Here is a 20,539-nt window from a genome sequence, read left to right on the forward strand (position 1 = left end):
TCAAAGATATGCTAACATTAGGTATTTATTAAAAAATGATAAATGAAACGCACTAAATCTAAGTAAAGTAGTGACTCTTCATATGTTGCTTTCTAGAAGTAGTTCTACTGCCCTGTAGTGGTTAAATAAAGCAAACACTTCGTTTGTCATCAAAATGAAGATTGAGAGAAAACTGTTCCGACTTGTTATCATGTTGATTAAAGGTTTTAATCTTTAATCCAATGATAAAAGATAATGATATAAAATGCCCTGGATGTCGTATCTAATGGATATCACAACTAAACAGAAAATCGCTGCAAAATAAATTTTTATAAACAGATTTTTTTTGTACCTATGAGGGGAGTTAAATTCTAATCTACTGTTTTTATATAAACTAACAATAGCACTATTTGTTGAGCAACAAAAAATGCTATTTGAATTACATATAGTCATTTTAAATCAAACACATGCAGACATTTATTTTTATGTTGTTTTTTTTTTTACTATACAATAGATCCACACAGTATAGAGGTACAGTGCCACTCAGAGGTGTGAAGTTCTGTTAAAACACCAGAATTTAGTGATGCAAAACAATGAGGCCGTGATGAATCATTTCACAAGTATTTTACGTGTGACGTGGCATTTATCCACAATTCAATTAAAAACACATCTGTAGTACATAAATAGGTACAATAACCTGGTTCCGTAAATATGCATATCTTTAATATGCTGTTAAAGTTCTTTTGATTAAATTTCAGTATCCATACTTTTTTTGGTATCCCACACATAGTTTGCAATATTTACCAAACTCCATTTTATAAAGGTTCTCCAAATCAGTCAGGTGGTGGCAACAGCTCGTCATAAGATATCTATTTCTAAATGTCTTTTCTCTACCTCATTGATAATTCTGCACAATGAATTAACTTTGGTCACTTGTAGCCTCTCTGCGATGTACGACTGTAGCTAATGGAAGCAAATGTCAGGAAAATCCTTCTGGGACAGTGAAATATTATTTCACGTTCATCAAATTCACTATAAATGATGGTATTTATGGACACCAGGAAACTGAATGCTGATTTTGAATCAACAGGTGTTTAAACTGAGTAGCAATTTAAGGGTGTGGATATTTGCTGCTTTTGTACTCAAATAAATGAAATAAATGCCCTTGTTTTCCCACTGAATTTGAGTGAATGTCACATTAAAACATTTTTAAATTATTGATCAAAGTCTCCTATTTCACATCACAAAATCCTGACATTTGAACAGAGACTTATACATATTTAAGAGCGACTGTGGTTCCACCAGATGATTATTCTCTTAAAGAGTTGGTTTATTTTACTGACGTGTGCGGGTGATCGTGGATGTGCAAAGACGACATGAGTCACACACACATTTAGTCAGAAAATATTTCTTTTGCATAAATGCCGATTCAAAACATAGATCATTTCTTTACAAGACAATGATCATTTCAGTACATGTAAACACATTTTGTGACAGAAAAGCCTCAACAGTTTTGATAAATCCAATCACACATCAGACACACTGCAGTTTACCCAGCTGCTTTTTCTCTACAGTTTTTTTTTTAAATTTATTTCACATCTAGAATCTTTGATTAAAATTAACCAAAAGGTGACAAAAAAGAAGCCTGAAATATTTTACTTTTAGTTGCAAGTTGGTAAAATGGCCTGTAAATCCTAGTCTACAAATTAAAACGGCTAGGAAAAAGTACTTCATGCTCATTTTCACTATACAAAATATTTGAATATTTAGAGGCAGCAGCACTTGAAAACATTTAGCAACAAGCTGTTTAGAAACCTTGTCAAGATACAATAATATATACAGACACACAAACACAATGTTGTCACTGTGTTTTTTTTGTTTGTTTTTTTTTTTATGCAAAATCTTTAAGACAGCTAAGGTTTTCATTCTGAACCAGCCAAATGTTTCTAAAACATCTCAATATTATTGTCCAGAGACATTTGGACATGACATACAAAAATGACAGTGTTGTTTGGACAGACACCAAAGTGCAATATTGCCCTTTACACAAACATTAACACACTTTTTTTTTCTTTTTCGTTTTTAAAAAGAAATGGATTGAGTATGAAGTAAGAAAAAACATTTTCAGAGCTGAGGCAAAAAAATAATAATTCATATCACTAGAAAAATAAATTAAAGAAATTTGTGATGATTCCAAAGTTTCCCACACAGACGAAGAAGAAGCCAAATACAAAGGTAGAGGTGACGTCCTTTTGTTTCGGGTTCTATCGTTACTATAAGCCTTCAAACACATTGTGCCATTTTTACAGAGGACACGGGTTCAGTTTAACTCTTTAAATGTATTTAAAGCTCCAGAGTGTAAACAATAATTTAGGTTTGAAGGAGATGGGACTGCAAGCTACTCTATCTGACACAAAACACAAAGTTAAAACTAAATTGTGTTTTACCAATTAACCTAATGTGCACATCTTTGGACTGTGGGAGTGAACTGATGACAAGAAATAAACGTCTCACAGAAAGGCTTTGGGCGTCCTGCAGGATAAATCTTCCTGCTGTGCGAGGTCTAAGTGCTAAACCATTGCATCACTAATAACATAACACACAGGTGCATTTCAAAAACCTATGACATCATCCAAAAGTTTATTTACTTCAATAATTTAACTAGAGAATTTAAATTATATATTGTCTACAATCACTAAACACACAGTGTTGTATTTAAAGCACTTATTTCTGTTAATTGAGATGATTGTGACTTAAAGCAAATCAGAACTTAATAAGAAACTTAGAATATTACATAAAGTCAGTAGAAAGATCATTTTTATTAGAGAAATGTTATGTTGTGGCCTAAATACTGATGAAACAACTGTGAACTCCACAGTCATCCATCAGATAATAATTGACACCCTTTAGTAGGAGGGTTGGTCAGAAAATCACAGCTAAAAAAGCTGGCTGCTCACAGTCTGCTGTATCCAAGCACATTAAAAGAAAAGAAAGTGGAGCTGAAGGAAAAACTGCAACAGCCAAAAGGTGCACAAGGAAACCCCAGACAAGGGTATTCACAAAGCATGAAGTGGCTGGAGTCAAAGTTTTAAAAGCCACCACACACAGAATATATCCAGGAAATGGGCTGTAACTACTGCATTCATTATGTCAAGCTACTCCTGAAACACAGATGCCAGAAGTATCTTATCTGGGGCAATAAGAAAAAAGACTGGATAGTTGTCAGTGGTCCAAAGTCATATATTTAAATAAGAGTAAATTTAGTATGTCATTTGGATATCAAGGTCCCAGAGTCTGGATGAAGAGCAGAGAGGCACAGAATCCAAGTCGCTTAATGTCCTGAGTGAAGAGGATTTGGGAGTCATGTCTTCTGCTGGTGTTTGGTCCACAGTTTATTCTCAAGTCCAAAGTCAAAGAACTTCATGTTTATTTCTGCTAAAAAGCTTTAAGGAGACACTGATGTCATTTTTCAGCCGAACTTGGCACCTGTGCACCATGCCAAATGGCCAATACTTATTTGACAGTGGCATCGCTGTGCTTGAATAGGCTGGACAGAAAATATGGAGGTATGTCAAGAAGAAGATGAGACACACCCAATAACGCATAAGCCGATGGCCGGTCTTCTTCAGTACCTCAGAGCCACAGGCTGATCTCCTCTGTACCATGATGGCTTCATGCTAAAGGAGCCCTGACTGGGACTTTTTGTATACTGTACACTGTAAAGTACATACACATACCTTTTAGGACTTTGAGTTAAATTTCACTGTGCGAAAAGAGGTCTGACTAAAAATTCGATTGATTGATTGATTGATAGTCCCATATTTTCCGCGTAGAAAATATTTTTCCATTGATCTAATGTAATTTTCTAATATTTTGATGAAGATGTTGGGTTTTCATCAACGTAATCTGTGATCTTTAAATCCAGTGACAAACACTTTACATACACCATTCTGTGTTATGAATCTCTTTGACTTTCAATTTCTAAACTAAATTACTGAAATAAACTTTAAAATGATGTTAAAGTTTTAGAGAATACACTTCTATTCTGTATTTTGTTGTTTTCATCAGACTAACAGATTTGCAGCTGCAAGTGGCTTAAAATGTAATAAGTGCCTTTCATTAAACCTCGCACAGAAGTTTGTCCTCATTTAGTTGAACTTATCACAGTACCAGACTTGGCTTTTGTGTAATACTTTCTGATAGGTGAAGTATATAAAATTAAAAAAATAAAAAGATATTATCATGGACATATAAATTTTAGTGCATTATCATTGTCAAAACAAGTTTAGGAAAACAAAGTGCTCAATTTTCACTCCTTTTCAGCTGTTGACACATTTTAAAAAATATCTACAGACAAATGTCAATCAGGAATTTGCCACGCCTTAAAAATACAGATCTTCGTTTTCGGACCATTTTGGCATCTGTTTGTGCTTTTTTTTTAATTTTGATCTGTAATTTCTAAAATCTTTATTGTCTAAAAATGAGCTGTCCCTATTATTTATCCACGTTTAACCCAAGCTTAACCTAGGTCGTTGGGTGAAACATAATTTATTGTGTTTTTTTTTTTTTAAACACGACTGAGATAACAGGTTCTGCCTTTCTTTCATCCAAAGTTCATATTGCACATTTAAAATTTTGCGACGCTTCAAGTCTGAATCCCAAACATGATACACGCATGCAGCTGCCCTAAAAAGGCCTAATACCAAGTCAGAAGCCTGAAAACCAGCAAGACTGGTCTTGGAAACACACTATGGAGGCACATCTCAGCACAGTGGCCAAATGACTTTTAAAAAAGGGGTGGATTCTTGTGGTTTTTTTGTTTGTTTGTTTTTTTGAAGAAGAAGAAGAAATGAAAGTACTGTTTTTTCTAATAACAGACTGGACAAAAAAGTGTTCATATCAATATTCACTCTGTGATATTTGTAGTACTGTCCCTACAGGGAGGAACGTTCAGGCTGTCCAACAGTACACGTGACAAATAAATGCTGTTCAGCTCACTCTCTGCTTTATATGCAGGAATGGTCCCGCTGGATTTTGGGTTGAAGAGGTGCGGATTAGAGGCTTTTATTCAGCTTTTTCACCGCCTCTGCTCCCTGGAGATAGGAGGCTGTCTCCTCTCCCTTTTTCAAATGTTCCTGCTATGATGGGCAGTCCTGACTTCGTCGCCTTCGTTTAATGCCCACTTCGCCGTTCATGCCGCTCCGCATGCTCTCATCCTTTCTCCTCTTCGTTCTCCCAGTCTGTTTGGAGGAAATGGGATTTAACATGAGCATGCAGAAGAAACCACTGCCAGAGGTAAGGCTGATACTTGAAACACTGATTGTACATAAAAAACGATCATCTAAAAGAAAACTGTACAAAGCACTTTAAAGTTTCCAATGTTTATCAGACGTTTTTTTGAACAGTTTCTTTCTTTTCTTGTTCGAGTACTTGTGTGTTTTTCTACAGAGTCAGGAATCACCATGGGATGTTTCACCACTAGAGGTCAGTATAACACTGAAGACGTACAGGCAGGATGTGTCAGAACAATATATGATTTATTCCTTCAAGGAACTAAATAAATAAACGTTTCAGGTTGAAACAGATGTTTCGGATTAATCTCAGAATAGAAAAGGGAGAATCTCATACACTGTAAAATTTAACACATTTTTATAAATGTTTTGAAATGATTTCTATCTGGCTGTTTAACAAATTTTATGCCAAGGAATATGCAAAATTAGGTAGGATTATTTATGTAATTTTTGAGAAAATATATGTATTGTGTTGTGGTCACTATTTTAAAAATCTAGCACATATCAGAAAATATGTTTATTTATGCAGTTAACTCTCATTTTATGAACAGTTAAATAAGAACTATTATTTAAAAGTCTTACAAACATCAAAAAGTAAGTTCCTTTCTCAGTACACTAGTTTATGAAAGTATTTTAAAGCTACATTACGGCACTACTTAACTACATGAACTTATTAATTTTCAGTGCCTTTTCAGGAGGGTAAAAAGGGAAAAATGCGCCTCATCATGATTCCTAAACTATATTTAGCCAAGAATGGACAGTTTACAGACCTTGGAGTCCCTCTCCGCAAATTTCTGGAACATGTTGGCGTAGATCTTCTTTTCCTGCTCTTGATGTTCCTTCATTTTGCTTTGGCAGCTGGAAAGCTGAGCGCGAGCAGCACGATTCAAGGGGTTGACTTCCAGGACCTTCTGAAAGTCTGCCATGGCCAGGCTGTACTCGTTGCGGAGAAGCCGTGCTTCCCCTCGGCGATACAGAGCCTTCTCGTTGCTCTCATCGTGCTCAATTACCTTGCACAAACACAGGCACACGGAGAAACATTAACATGCAACAGCAGGTAAACATAGCCGGAGGGGTATAGACGTGCACTGCCATCCGGGTAACGCAGCTCACCTTATTACAGTTGTCCACTGCTTGAGAGAACTCTTTTAGCCGAAGGAAGCATAGTGCTAAATTGAGGTGAGCTGTTAAAACGTAGTCTTGTATCTTCTTATGCTGCTCCATCCCAGTACCACACTCCAACTCCAGCCAGGAAATGATCCGCTGGTACTGGATGACTGCCTGGTGGTGCCGTCCCGCCTACCGATGAAAAATACGGATCAGTTCTGAACAGATACATAACTAGAGCACTTTAATGGGAAACACCAGCATTGAAAACTATACCTTAAAATACTGATTCCCTTTAGTTTTCACTCCAGAGACGAGATCCAGCTTTTCATTCAAGTCCATTTCCCAGGATTCTTTAGCCTGATGAGAGAAATTATTATTATTGTAATAAGATATATTTTTCTGAAAGCAACATTTCTGCATTTTATTCATAAAATTACCAAAAGTAAAAACTGTCACTCACCCTTTTAAAGTTTTTTAGAGTAACTTCATACACAATGTCTTTATCTGGTCCAACTTTGTACTCTGGTTTGCCTTCATTACCAAACCCATACCTGTAAATGAATCAAAGCCACACAAATTTAATAATTAAGCAGAACAATAATCATTAATGGCCCAAATGGTAACTATGATGAATTAGTGATACTCGGCTTTTTGCACATTTTGCCATATTAAGCCTCTACTTCTCAATTTCTAAAGATATTTAATGTTTTCAAACCACCTAGATATTCTCTCAACAGATACATATAAGGAGTTTCAATTCCTTATCAGCCCTGGATTTTATTTAGGTGCATTGGAGTAAAGGAGTGTGAATTATGTGCGTAAAAGTAGCCAAAATCCCAATAAAAGACATTTGTGGCTGTAAAGTTGCAACATGTCAAGGTCTGCTTTTGCCAGCTACAGAAAATGCCTAATTTTCTGTGGCTGGCAAAAACCACATATCATACCAACCTTCAATTAAATTTGATAGTAAACCAGCATGACCAAACATCCTGTTTAGGAACTAATCACAGAAGGTTAATAATGATAGCACACAGCCTAACAAGACTTTGTGAAAGTTAACATCATTGCATTTTGAGGCAACCAAAGGATTTCAATATGAAGCACATTCTAGATCGTCTATTTCATTTGTTACAAACCAAATGATTAAGCTTAACTTCAAAAGGCTTCTAGTAACGTAAAGGATGGAAAAATGCATACATATATAAGTTAAACAAAGAACAGACTGCTGCAAATCAACACAATAAATCTGCAAATTTACATGGAGTCTCTGACGAAGGACAAGAGCCAGAAAGTACAGCTCTGATTCATGCATGAACAAAACTTTCCAGTCTTTAATGATCTGAGCCTGAGAAGCACTTGTTGCACTTGTTGCACTTGAAACTATGGCAGTGCCTTGACTCTCAAGGTTATCTACTGTGTGAGTGCAAAACATTTTTGCTACATATTTCTAATACCTCATTTCTCATGCTTTAGCAGAAAGAAGACAAATGGCCACTGTGAGTAAATTGATTTTTTTTTTTAAAAGTACTTAGTCTGTTTTCAGTTTCTCTAAAAGAGTTTTACATTTGCGCCAACGATTGCTAATGTGACGTGACATTAGCCATTGTCTGAGCAGTGATGTACTCTTTATTCATGTTTTCTTAGAAAAATTATGAATTTCGGCTGTTTTAGCACAAAATACACACAATTTGAAAAACTAGATTTTTCACTTATGATGTATAATGTTTAAGCAATTTAACTAACAAATCTAACAATCCTTAAAAAGTCGCATAGCACATTTTCCTACACAGTTGATATCTTGCTATAGGAATATTTAATGCCTATGATCTCTGCATTGTGACAAAAAATCCATAATCTCTGTCAACAAAGCAACTCATAAAGAATAAAAAAAAGTGTTGAAGAAGGTTGGAAATGTTACATGCACACTATAAATACATTTTTCTGCACATAAAGCAGAAAGATTATGTCAGTTTCTCAATATAATACCCTACAAAGGTTTTCATACCATTTGCAATTTCTAACAAGGCAAAGCAGGGCATAATAGTGAGAGGAACAAAATTTGTACATTGTTTAAATCTTTTTTTATAAAATAAAAAGGTTTGAAAATCAGAAATCTATCCCCATTTACATCAATAAATCAAAAATAAAATGTTCTTTCAGAGGACTTCAGAGAGCTTCTTGGCCAACAAGCTTTGTGTTACTTTTCTTTGTGTTGCAGAAAAGTAACACTTAAACACACCATCCCTACAGTGAAATACGGCAGTGGCAGCTCATGCTGTGTCGGTGCTTTGCTTCCAGAGGGGTCAAGATGGAAGAAAGATTTGTGATTCCACAAAATTTTGACCCAAATACAGGTGTGCTCCAAAAACGATTCCTTTCATTTCAAAAGCTACATTGAAGTCTTTGTTTGTAACAAGTTAAAAAGCGAAAATATTCAAGGAGTATGAATAATTTAACAAGCCACTGTATTTGTTTTGATTCAATCATTTTTTGGAATATAGACATTTATATATATTACACATTTTTGTTTAATTTTGGTCGACTTTGTAGTTAGTTATTGTAAACTTACAGTCAGCAGAATAAAACATTCAAGAATCACTCTCATTAGAAAATCGCAGAGGAAGCAGTGACACATTTTGCATGCTTTAAAGCTCTGTGAGAAACTTACTTTGGTTTAAGGTAAAGTAAACAGCATTCTCCTCTCTGCATCTTGTCCATCGCTCGGTCCACCCCCAGAGGAATGCCTTTGTCTTCACCTTGACCAACAATAAAGCCAACGTCCCTGCAGTCAAACAACCGGTCCCCACAGCGTCCCTCCAGGTGCACTGTGCGAAACATGACACACTTAACCTCCGGCAATATAATTTAATCGTAAAGGTATTGACCTCTAAAACAAATGTTGAGGTTACCATCGACGCTCGCTCCATCGTTAGGATTACTGTAACCTTCCCCTTTGACCTTTATTCTCCTCATAATGCCGCCATCAGCTGTAAGTATCTCTCCTTCAAAGTTAAGCAGCTCCATCTGTTGTAAAAAAAAAAAAGAAGAAAGAAATTCTTCTCACCATTTCTCTCAAATAAGATAATGTAAGGTAGAGCATGACATCGCATCTCTGTAAAACTTAGCATTTTAGTGAATGTAGGAGGAGAGAAAAGAGAGAACTTAAATAAAACAGGTAACATTAAAACAAAATGGGATAAAACTGTCTGCCAGAGACAACATGAAATTAATGGTAAACTTATCACAAGTCTGTTTTGCAATGGTATGTTATTTTGAATACTTTGAACAGTATTAAACAGTAATGAAGTTTTATCTAGCTTTGTAAAAGTAAACAGGTGGCGCCTGTGGGATTTGTAAATGACTGGTTACTGACAATAACAGTAACCAGTGACTGTGTGACTGTGAACTTGATGATTGGTTTTTAGTCCACAAGTTACCACTCTTTTTTTTAATGAAATGTAATTTCAAAAATTACATTTCAATGTAATTTCAGAAATTACATTTCATTGGGTTTATGCACTAATTTGGCACAGTAATAAAAGAATATCTTTTTAGCTACTGAAAAATCAAAAGTTTACATATATTTTCCACGTTTTAGTGGAATTGCCTTTTAAACTGTATTATTCATGTAAAATGTTTAAAATTTCCTGCCATAAATGTCTCACATTAATTTGATGAAATTTTGTCATTTTCTTCCAGACAGAGCTACTCTAATTTAGAAAGTTTTGCAGGCAACCTTGCTCAAAAACACACACACACACACGGACACTTACAGTACATCATGGCTTTGTGATTAGCACTCCAAACTAAATTTATTTAGTTATCTCCAAGCCACTAGTGTCATTGTCCATGTTTCAATATTTCCATACAATGTTCTATCCTCATGATGCCATCTGTTTTCGAAAGTGCACAAGTCTATCCTGCTGCAAAACTCCTACATAACGCGACGCTGCCGCCCCCACATAGTTAACAGTTGTGGTGGTGTTCTTCCCCTACTTTCCTCTAAATGTAACATAACATATATGTGTGTTATTGAGAAGAATAGTACAAAAATGCCTGATATGAAGTTTGGAAATGTTAAGCAAAATTACATTCCCTTTGAAATGTTCAATACCTTCAGTTAATTAAAACATCAGAATGTGTCTTTAAAGCTCTTTAAAGAACATGTGAAGCTTAGACAAGGCAGCTGTTTGGCCAATAAGGCATTAAAATAGATACACTTGTTAATTTTATAATCAGCAAACTCAGGGTTTAGACACAAAAGATATGCTTCCACATTAGAAGAGTTCCTTAAACTGACTTATAATTATTCTAAGGCTGCAGCAACAGGGCACACCTACCTCAAATACTACTAAAGAGTTGGGAGGAATTTTGTCTGGATTTCCAGTCGGTCCGTAGGCATAATCTGGTTTACAGAGCAGGGTGCACACCTCTCCTCTCTGCATGGACAACACACCAATGTCCCATGCTTTCAGGACTTGTCCTGTGAGAGGATAAAGATTCAGAAAAGTCATTAAAAATGTACAAAGAAATTAAAAATGTGGTTCACTATGAATACATTTGCTGTGAAACATGACGCTACTTCCAGAGAGTATTAGTTTATATTTGCATAAAAGCTAGACTGGAAACAAGGAAATGCTTCTCTGGTATTTGTTTAAGTAAAAAATTATATACCGGTATTTCCATCAGATATTAAAAAAGTAGGTCTGTCACTAAGTACTTTTGCATTTCTGCTAATTACTATTTAAAGTAAAATATAGCACAAAGGACTTAGGAAGTTTCACAGAAATGACCGATGGCAGCTACCTTTTCCTACATTAAAGCAAAAAGGCTCCTTCCGTTCCCAGCTGCAATCAAATTTCTTCCCAGTAAGCAGTTTTCCAGTGTAGTGTACGGTCACTTTGTCCCCAATCATTGGCCGGTCCCCATCGAGTCCCTGACGCTTCACAACCTGAAAAAAAAGGACGGAAAAAGAATTTTCCATTAAACAACATCTAAAGGAGCAGCAGCTGTAAAAGTCAAAGGAAGTTGAAAACAATATGCACAAAATGTAAGCAAAGATAATGCGCACCTTGAAAACTCCCTGATCTTTTCTTGGTGTTACGTCAATACCATTCGCAGCAAAGACAGCTGTTGCTGACTTTTCATCCATGGGCAAAAACTGATCTGTGGTCATTGCTGCTTTAAGGGCATCACACAATAACACTGCAAAAGATGCAAAGAAACACACAAGCACTAGTTAGCAGTCTGATCTCTGCTGATTCTTCTATGTTTTTAGCTTTGCTTATGGAAAATCAAACATTATGTAACTCCTTTTTGCAACAGTATGGCCTGAACCATGAATAAAACCACGAATAAAATGCGACACGTAATCAAGCCCGAATGAACAACTTTCATCTTCACATTATATAACCTGAACGTTTTAAGGACATGTGTTCTGAAGCTATGCATTGAGCTGGAGTCATTTTAATAGCTTTGCTGAAAAATGCCTCATTAACAGCTATATGAGGAGCACCACTGTAATACACCTTGTCTGATCCCCACACAGATTAGGTCATTACATAACCATAACTCTGTGCATGTCGCTTTCTTCACTCAGCCGTGTTCCCTCACAAATTACGTTATTTGGCATTGTGCTCTTTGACTCTCTCTAAATAATGTCAGGGTATTGCACAAGCACCACAACTACGCATGCAACACAGCAGAGTGGCATTCAAACGTTTGTACAGTGTATTTTTCTAAAAACCTCTTCATTATTAGTGACGTCTTCTCTCTGAGAGCCTTAAACACGCAGGGAAAGCGTGGGCTTAGCCACACGCTCACACTCTGTGCTCATAAAGCTGTGCCGTCTCAAAAAGAAAAACAAAGCTCAGATATTCCTGAAATGGATCAATACGCTCATAATATACCTCTTCAAAATTTGAGGTTTTGATTTTCTTAATTAAATGCTGTGCTATATTTCAAATATGATCTTTTCAGTTACGTTCTTGACTGTTTTTATATTTTTTGTGTCCATGTGATCTAGTGATGCGGCCATAGCTATAAGACTCTAGAAGGCCACAGAAATAGAAGTTCAAAAAAACGTGTATGATTAGATGTTATTTTAACAGCTAAATAACATTAAGAATGATTTAATTAAGCATTCTTAATTAAATGCTGTGGTATATTTCAAATATGATCTTTTCAGTTATGTTCTTGACTGTTTTGGTAACACAACAGAACTATTCACAAAATAGCAAAATAGTTACAGATATACAGTACTTCAGCTAAATTATGCCACAGGGTCATATAGCAATGTTTCTATTAGCATTCAATAACATTAGCATGCATTCACAGTGAAGGCCTTCACTGTGAATGCAGTGAAGGCCTTCGGGACTTCACTGCATTCACACTCTTTGCACACGGAGGTGCTAAAAAAACAGAGTAGGACAATATTTTATATACATTTTGAATAGATTGAAGTGAATTTGTTTCAACTTAAAGGAACATTTGACTGATTTGCCAAAAATAAAATGGAGGAAAAAATAAGAAAAAAAAAAAACATTGGCAAAGAAAGTCTGTATGGGCATGTGCGAAGAGAGCGCCATGATTATGGAGACCCACTAACGCACTTGCCTTATTGTGGTTAAAGAGCATAGCTATTTTACAAGCAAAACCAAACAATGCTTTATTTGCAAAGAAAATCACAGTTAGCTCTAGCAATGGCATTGAAAAGAACAGCAACAAAAACAACACAGATTAAACCAAAGCCCCCTTTGTTACTGTTTATGTACAAGAGGGTCACCATATTTTGATTTCCAAAAAAGAGGACACTTGTACCAGTCCTGAAACACTTCAATGAAACAATCAACATTGGTATTTTTATGCAGTTTTTAAACAGAAAGTACCACAACCAACATGGCTTGGCCATGTGGTATTTGTTCAGTGAAATTTATGAACAATTATCGAGTGTTTAAAAGAGGCAGAGAAGCAATGTAGGTGGTGTGGCTGCTTTTAAATGGTGTTGAAAGTGTAGGGAAATATTATGATATCATTAAGTATTGGTAAATACTGCCATACCAGCAGTATTAGTGTCAGATTTTCATACTAGCCCTCATTTTTGTACTGGTGCATCTTTAATGACTACTGTTCTGTAGCTTAGAAAATTTACCTTTAATAATTGTCTCTCACTTTTTAAGTCATCTGGGAATCCATTTACAAAAAAAAATCTGAAATGTTATTTAATCTAATAGTAAAAATAAAAATAAGGACACTAAAAATGTATTCTCTAGTCTTTAGTTTTCAGATTTATCCTCAGTCAATGAACTCTCACTCTGCGCAGGGCTTTTATATTTTTTGTGTCCACGTGATCTAGTGATGCGGCCATAGCTATAAGACTCTAGAAGGCCACAGAAATAGAAGTTCAAAAAAACATTTGTATGATTAGATGTTATTTTATTATTCAAATCAATTCAGATGTTGTTTGTATTATGCTAAATTACTTCAGTATGAAAAGGTGTTTTATCAATACAATCTGCTACAACCGGCCCTTTGAGGACATTCATGATCTTGAGTTCTGAAATGAAAATGAGTTTAACAACCCTGGTTTTCAGTATATAACGTTTAGTCCTAAAAGTCACTCAATGACATTAGTTGATGCTTATATTACCATTTCCATAAAGGTATAACAGAGTGCTATGGAAGCATATTTTTTTAAACACTACTGCATTGTTACATGATAATTATATTGTATAAACATTTTAATATATTGAGCAAACATGACAATATATTGTACAGACGTGATAATTATCTTGCATAAACACATTATCAAACCCTACTTGATAATAATTTTATCTAGAAGGTGTTTACAGTATGTTTTTACTGCATCCATTATGAAGACTAGTGTAAAAGCCAAGTTAGTCAAATTTTAGTTTTACTACAAATTTTGCTATTTGGTCTAAGACATGGAGAGAAACTGATGCTGCTGTACATTGTTGTTGAAGTTATTGTAAGTACAATAAGGATTCTAAACAGAATGGGCCTGCACAGAAGAAACAATCTGACCAATCCTCTAGATATGGCAGCCCTCCTCATTGACCAGGTGGAGAGTTATGGGAGGCATCAGTTCCACTATCTTGAATGTTTTCAATATGGAGATGTTGTGAGTACAATAAGACATTTGTTAAAATTTATGGACCCTATCAGCGTGGAACGAAGGCAAAGTAGGCGGCTGACGAGACACTTTTATGTAAATCCTCTACCTAATTTCATGAGGCATAGATGTCATTGTTTACGTAGGAATCTAAACAAAGGGCTATCTATATTTTTAGTCATTCAATCCTCTCCACATGTATCCCAGATTAACCTGGTGTTCAAACTTCTACCTACTGTTGAGTCTCGCTTTCAATGCAGCATAAAAGGAAACCACCGCCATCCACCATCTGGATGAAATTATCACAATCACACAATATAACTATCAAGTCAATACACTATATTACCATGTTTGTACAATATAATTAGCATTTTATAATACGACAGTGTTCAAAAACTTACTTTCCTCCATGACAGAGGGACTACAGAGAAATCAATAACATTGTAAGAGTATCAATAAATTAGTAAAGCAAAACTACATTTATGTAGAACCACAAATGAACTTTTGTTTTAGCTCTTACACATATTTTTGAGTTTTTGTTTCTTTAGTTAAGTTTGCAAATTCTAGTTTTGCTTTTGGCCTTGTGGTTCATTTAGGAAATAACAAAGGTCACAGTACAACATTATGGTTACCTTTTTTGGCATACAATCTGCAACAACAATCTGAATGAACCAAAATTAGAAATGCATCTTTTTATCTTAGTGATCATTTTTTTTCTAGACAAACAAGATGTTATGTGTGCATCCTGGCTGGCTGTAGGGAGGCTCAGTCAGTGGCAACTTCACACATACATGATTTATTAGCAGTCAGGACCCAAAGGTAGCAGCTCTGACTGAAGCTGCGAGGGACTCGCTTTTTTGAAAAGGAGCCAGTAGAAAACTTACTGAACGTAACAACAGAGCATCTAAGTTGGCAAAACTGAGCCTTATACATGTTCAATTGGTGTCAGTGACTTCAATTATCTGCCCTCTATAGGTGTTGGGAGGTAAAACATGTTTTTGTTGCATTGAGCATCAGTTCAAATTTACTTACAGACACTGAGTTAATTTCCTGTGTGTATCTGTTCCCATACTTTTATAGTGGCAATTGTATTTATACACTAAATAACACTACAAGAAATATCAAACGCATTTTGCTAAAACCGGAATAGACATAACATAATTACTAAAACCTATAAAGTATCTTACTTAAAAAAAAAAAAAAGTATATCTACAATAACAACAGCTGTTTTCGGGGGTTTTGTTTCCAGCTAGCTGCTATACCAGGAATAAGATGAGCTGTTCCTGTTTACATTCCAGATATTGTTAGTGGTGCAGCACAACAAGAAGAGACAAAAAGTTAGAAAACTAATGGTTTGAAAATCTATTGAGGTTTACTGGTTGTGGGAGTCTATTGGATAGTTTTATTGTTGCATCCATATTGCAACTGTATAGGCTGGTAGTTGTGCTGGTGGTAACATTTTTGTTGTGGATGTTGCTTGTTGAACGACAGACGCAATTATTAAAGTCCCTCTGGCTATTAGTCAAGTGCTGTAAGTGTTTACTGGATGCCATTGCTGTGAATTTTTGGTTTTGAGAATGCAGCTGAAGTGTTTTTAAGTTGCTAGAATTTATTGCATAGAACGATGGGTCTAAATTTACTCACAGGAAGGAAATTTGATTCGAGTGTTTGAATTTATTGTCCTACCTCAGTATTGCTACTTGTGTTTATAAATCTGAATACTACCAACATTTTATCCAAGCTCATGCCAGAATAAATTTCAAACACATTTTAGTAACAACACTACAGCAGAATTTTTATTAGTAGTATTATTATAGGATAATGAGTATTCCAAAGATGTTAGAATGAATAACAATAGTATTGGATTATTTTTAGAAATACTTTTAGCACCAACTAATGAAAGACAAAAGACCTTCATAGATAAACTACAGACGTCCTTAGTCATAATAAAATAAAATTTTGGATTAAATGCTTCAAATAGCTATTCTCATTTTGACTGACAAAAACTGTGGTTATGATTAGACAAACAAACATGTTTAATTAAATAGAAAATGTAAAACTTTGCATTTTACAAACATGCTGATGCTCTGTTCTGATCAACACACTGCCACCCCAGTAAAATGGTTTCATACTTCAAAACAATTTGAATTTTATCACACAAATCTGACCTTTACACTGGCATTATCATGAGAACATCTCCAGCTGTAAAGCTTCACAGGAGTCAGAGGTAACAAAAATTACAGAAGTATTTGACACTTGCAGTGACATAACAGTCGATGATGAAACAGGTCTGTACGAAAAAATGTTCAGTATGTAGCCCAACAGACAGGTCTGTTGCCAACATCACAGACATCCATGTGGAGGGGAGAAGAGAAAACAGAAGTTTGCCAAGCCCATAAAAGCTGTAATGACACGTTGCTGTTAAAGCTGCTGCATGCTGACTCTTTCATCTCATCGGCAATTATGTTCCACTTTCCCAAATCAATCCCAACAACTAAGTCCTCTTTGATGGAATTATTCTGATATGGTGAAAGTACAATGGAAAAAGAACAGTCATGTTTAAAGCATGTTGTCAAGCAGGGTGGTTGCCAATATGCTTTCACAGGCAGCAGCTGAGATATTAACGCTTCTAGATTTTGACAACATTTGGGAAGTAACAAAAAAGGTTATTTTCACAATGAGATACTCTACATCTGACAGAAGAAAGAGTATTTTTGTCTCATTAGGTAGTGACATCTTTTCCTTTTTTTTGCTGCCATTACAATAATTAGTTTAGATTTTTTGATTGCAACATCAGGAGTCTGTTCTGGCCAATTATCTGATACAAGAAAACATAAAGGTCGTGGAGGAATAAGTCGGAAAGCATATATTTGACCTAAAACTGGACAAAAACCCTTTTTTCAGATATTCTGAATACAACAAAAGAATTTTTGTTTTAAACGTGTAAAAAATGACTCCTATAGAAATGCTAAATATTCTGCTCATTAGACAAATTGCAAGATAAGAGATTATATCTTCTCAGTGGGGGAAAAAAATCATGACTTTTTCAATTTTGTTCAAGTTAAGACAGATTAGGGGAAATTGCTTCTCTGTTTCCACTGATTAAACACTTACAATTCAGATCTAGTTTTCCGAAGCAAGTAAAAATCTTGGCTATAAAAGCAGGTGGTAACATTGAAGAGGATGGCCTACGCTTTGACTGCAATTCAGCAGTCAGCAAACATTTGCAAGGTGACTTTAACAGCAGCTTTAATTAGCTGCATCAATTTTCTGAATCTCATTTGATTTACAACTCTCTAAAAAAACATTTTGTTGCAGGGATTGCCTTCATAATGAATAATTTGAATTAATTTTATTATATAAACATTAAGCCTCAGCTGGATGAGCCAGCAACAAGATTGTCTTTCTGAACACAGGTCAAAATTTGAAATGATTCTTATAAATTGGCCATTGCAAGTTCTGCACACCTCAACCCACATATCAAAATTATGAAGACCTGAATGACTTGCATCCTGTCACTCTGCTCCTTGACTTTTTCTGCCTCTCTTAGAAATAAAGTGTTTATCTGCAAGAATAGTACAAAATGTTCCCTCCATCAGCCACAAAGCCCCTTTATGGCCTTACAAATTTTATAGATTTCATCTTAGATGTAACTTATGCATGCGTCAGTCTTTGTGTGTGTGTTTGTGTCTGAACACAATGTTCCTTCTATTCACAGTTCCCGCTGGCAAAGCCTGACAGCGTTCACCAATCGAAGACCCCCTCACGTACGATCCAGCTTCAAATCTTTTTTTGGGGGGGTGCAAAAACATCCTATTTAAAATTGTCAAACTGAGGGTGTACATTCACATTTTGGCTATCCCGGTGCATAATCTGAACCAGAAAACAACTACAACAACTCTAAATAACTGACATTTCACACAGCATGAGTAAAAGTTTCCAATTTCACCCATTTTGATCTTTTCGTCTGCTATGGTTTCCATCTGCTGTATTATCAAAGTGTGAGACACTAAAATAAACAGGGTGTGAATATGGCTACGATACAGATAAGATGGCAAGTATAGACTTCATGTACCAAAAAACTAAGATACCCTGCGGAGGAATGCGGGAAGAGAACACAATGAGCCAAAGAGCACATCCAGAGACACACGCAGTGTATCTGTACATTCTGTCTCACATCCGTACTCAGCTGCTGATTCATACCTAAACAAGTGGAGACACTATGTGTGTGATAAACCTGTACACCAACATCCCAAAGCACGGTCTGAGTCTGGTTTCCCTTTTTCGCTCCAACCTGTTACAATTTAGCATGAAAGCTTTGTAAAGTCAAGTTCACAGAGGTCACTTTTTGGAAATGTTGCAACAGTGGAAAGATTTTTTTTTTAATGACCAAGTATGCCTCTCAGTTTAATTTTTAAGTTTTAACCAATAAAATGACATAAACACTGTATAATTATATATCTGTATTACCTCAATTAACTATAAGCCTATTTTCAAAGACAGAAATAGTGAAAAAAAAAAAACTGCGTCTACTTTTATCCTCTTCACCTGGTTTGAATCTAATACAGCCATAAATTTAGAGTTACTCAGTGAACTTGCAATCTGCGCTGTAATAAGCATCATGGCTTTAAAAATGAAGCACACAATGTACCGGAGTTAATGTTATAATTCTAAGAAGTAGCCATGAAACCTGTAATTTATGAGAAAGACATCTAAGCCTTCTCGGGATTCTGGATGTTCTCATCCTCCTTCTCCTCCCCCGGGACCCACACAAACGTAGACCCATGCAGAAAAAAAAATAACAATCTAGCATCAACCCTAAAATTAACCAAATTTGTCTCACTTTTTTTATTATTATTTGCGTGTTTTTGAAATAAAATCGTTGCGCATAACAAGTGTCCATTCACTGCCAGTCGTGAATCAGAAAAGCCGGTAGGCTTGAAATCAACTTCTTGATCCAAGTTTTTCCTGCAACAGAGTTAATAAATAGAAAAAAATGCACTTACATTATCTGGTGATCCGCCTTTTTTTGTGTGTATATAATACGTATAAAAATGTTCCCGGTCGCTGCAGTTGAACGCGTCTTCTCCCTCTATTAATTCAAGTCTGCGCTTCTTCTTCTTATCTTAAATCCAGCTGGGTACTAAGTGTTCTGCCCATGTGGTTTTTAGGTAGCGCTCTTTTCTGTCTTTTACCCCACTCTCCCCTTTTTTCTTTCTTTCTTTTTCCTGTCCTCACTTGATGGTGACTGGCTGTGTCGGTGTAGTCCCCACACGCAGCTCTGTCTGACTTCAAAATGACACTGTGGAGACACTATAGACACATAGAGACGCACGGAGTCAGAAATTGACAGAGAGAGAGAGCGATAGAGAGGAGGTTGGAGGGGGGGGCAGAAAAAAAAGTGTGTGGTAGGGTAGGTGGGGGGGGGGGGGGGGGGGGGCAGAAACGTGTAGAGTTGTGGGAGGGTGTTTAGTGTAAAATTACGGGCAGGTCTTGGAAAGCAGCCACAAAGTAACACAATGTTCCGGCTGTACTGTAGCTGTACCGCTGCCGCTGCTGATGAGAACACTGTGTTCCAATAGACACCCTGACCTGTAACCCGTTCCGTGCCAGGCCGGGAACAGCCTGTTCCGCAGCAGACTGTCCTCTCTCTCTCTCTCTCTCTCTCTCTCTCTCTCTCTCTCTGTCTCTCTCTCTCTCTCTCTCTCTCTCTCTCTCTCTCTCTCTCTCTCTCTCTCTCTCTCTCTCTCTCTCTCTCTCTCTCTCTCTCTCTCTCTCTCTGTGCTCAGCTGACAACACATATCAACAACACTGCCTGCCTGCACTCATACACGGGGATGTGTAAGCACCGAAATAAATGTACACCTCAGAGCCCGATAAGACGCGCGCTTTGACGGATTACTGTGTCTGAGAGGGACGGTAAAAACCCCGCCTTTATGTCTTATCTTCCGACGTGTTTTCTACTTGCTTTTAAAGTACTAGCTGCCGTGTTTCCGCCAGGAAGTGCTGAAAAAAAAAGGCTATTTTT

The 20,539-nt window shown here is 36.2% G+C and overlaps 1 protein-coding gene across 1 annotated transcript; it reads right to left on the reverse strand.

Moving 5' to 3' along the window:
* Positions 1-1,367: 1,367 nt before the first annotated feature.
* On the reverse strand, positions 1,368-19,875 carry LOC102229698 (peptidyl-prolyl cis-trans isomerase FKBP5-like). Its single transcript, XM_005810438.3, has 11 exons — positions 19,518-19,875; positions 11,452-11,585; positions 11,187-11,331; positions 10,721-10,863; positions 9,290-9,404; positions 9,049-9,205; positions 6,841-6,931; positions 6,654-6,737; positions 6,384-6,569; positions 6,041-6,280; positions 1,368-5,219 (listed from the first exon to the last, which is right to left on the reverse strand). The coding sequence occupies exons 2-11, from the start codon at positions 11,554-11,556 to the stop codon at positions 5,118-5,120; spliced, it is 1,368 nt and encodes a 455-aa protein (XP_005810495.1). The 5' UTR covers positions 11,557-11,585; positions 19,518-19,875; the 3' UTR covers positions 1,368-5,117.
* Positions 19,876-20,539: the final 664 nt, after the last annotated feature.

This window comes from Xiphophorus maculatus, chromosome 20, assembly GCF_002775205.1.
Source record: "Xiphophorus maculatus strain JP 163 A chromosome 20, X_maculatus-5.0-male, whole genome shotgun sequence".
Lineage (NCBI taxonomy): Eukaryota > Metazoa > Chordata > Actinopteri > Cyprinodontiformes > Poeciliidae > Xiphophorus > Xiphophorus maculatus.

Excerpts from the sequence above, each read along its gene's own strand:
- LOC102229698 (XM_005810438.3), bottom strand. The coding sequence starts at position 11,556 with ATGACCACAGATCAGTTTTTGCCCATGGATGAAAAGTCAGCAACAGCT. Across the intron at positions 6,738-6,840 it reads CTCTAAAAAACTTTAAAAGG|GCTAAAGAATCCTGGGAAAT; the intron begins GTGAGTGACAGT and ends TTCTCTCATCAG. Across the intron at positions 5,220-6,040 it reads TTGCGGAGAGGGACTCCAAG|ACTGGGAGAACGAAGAGGAG; the intron begins GTCTGTAAACTG and ends TCCTCCAAACAG.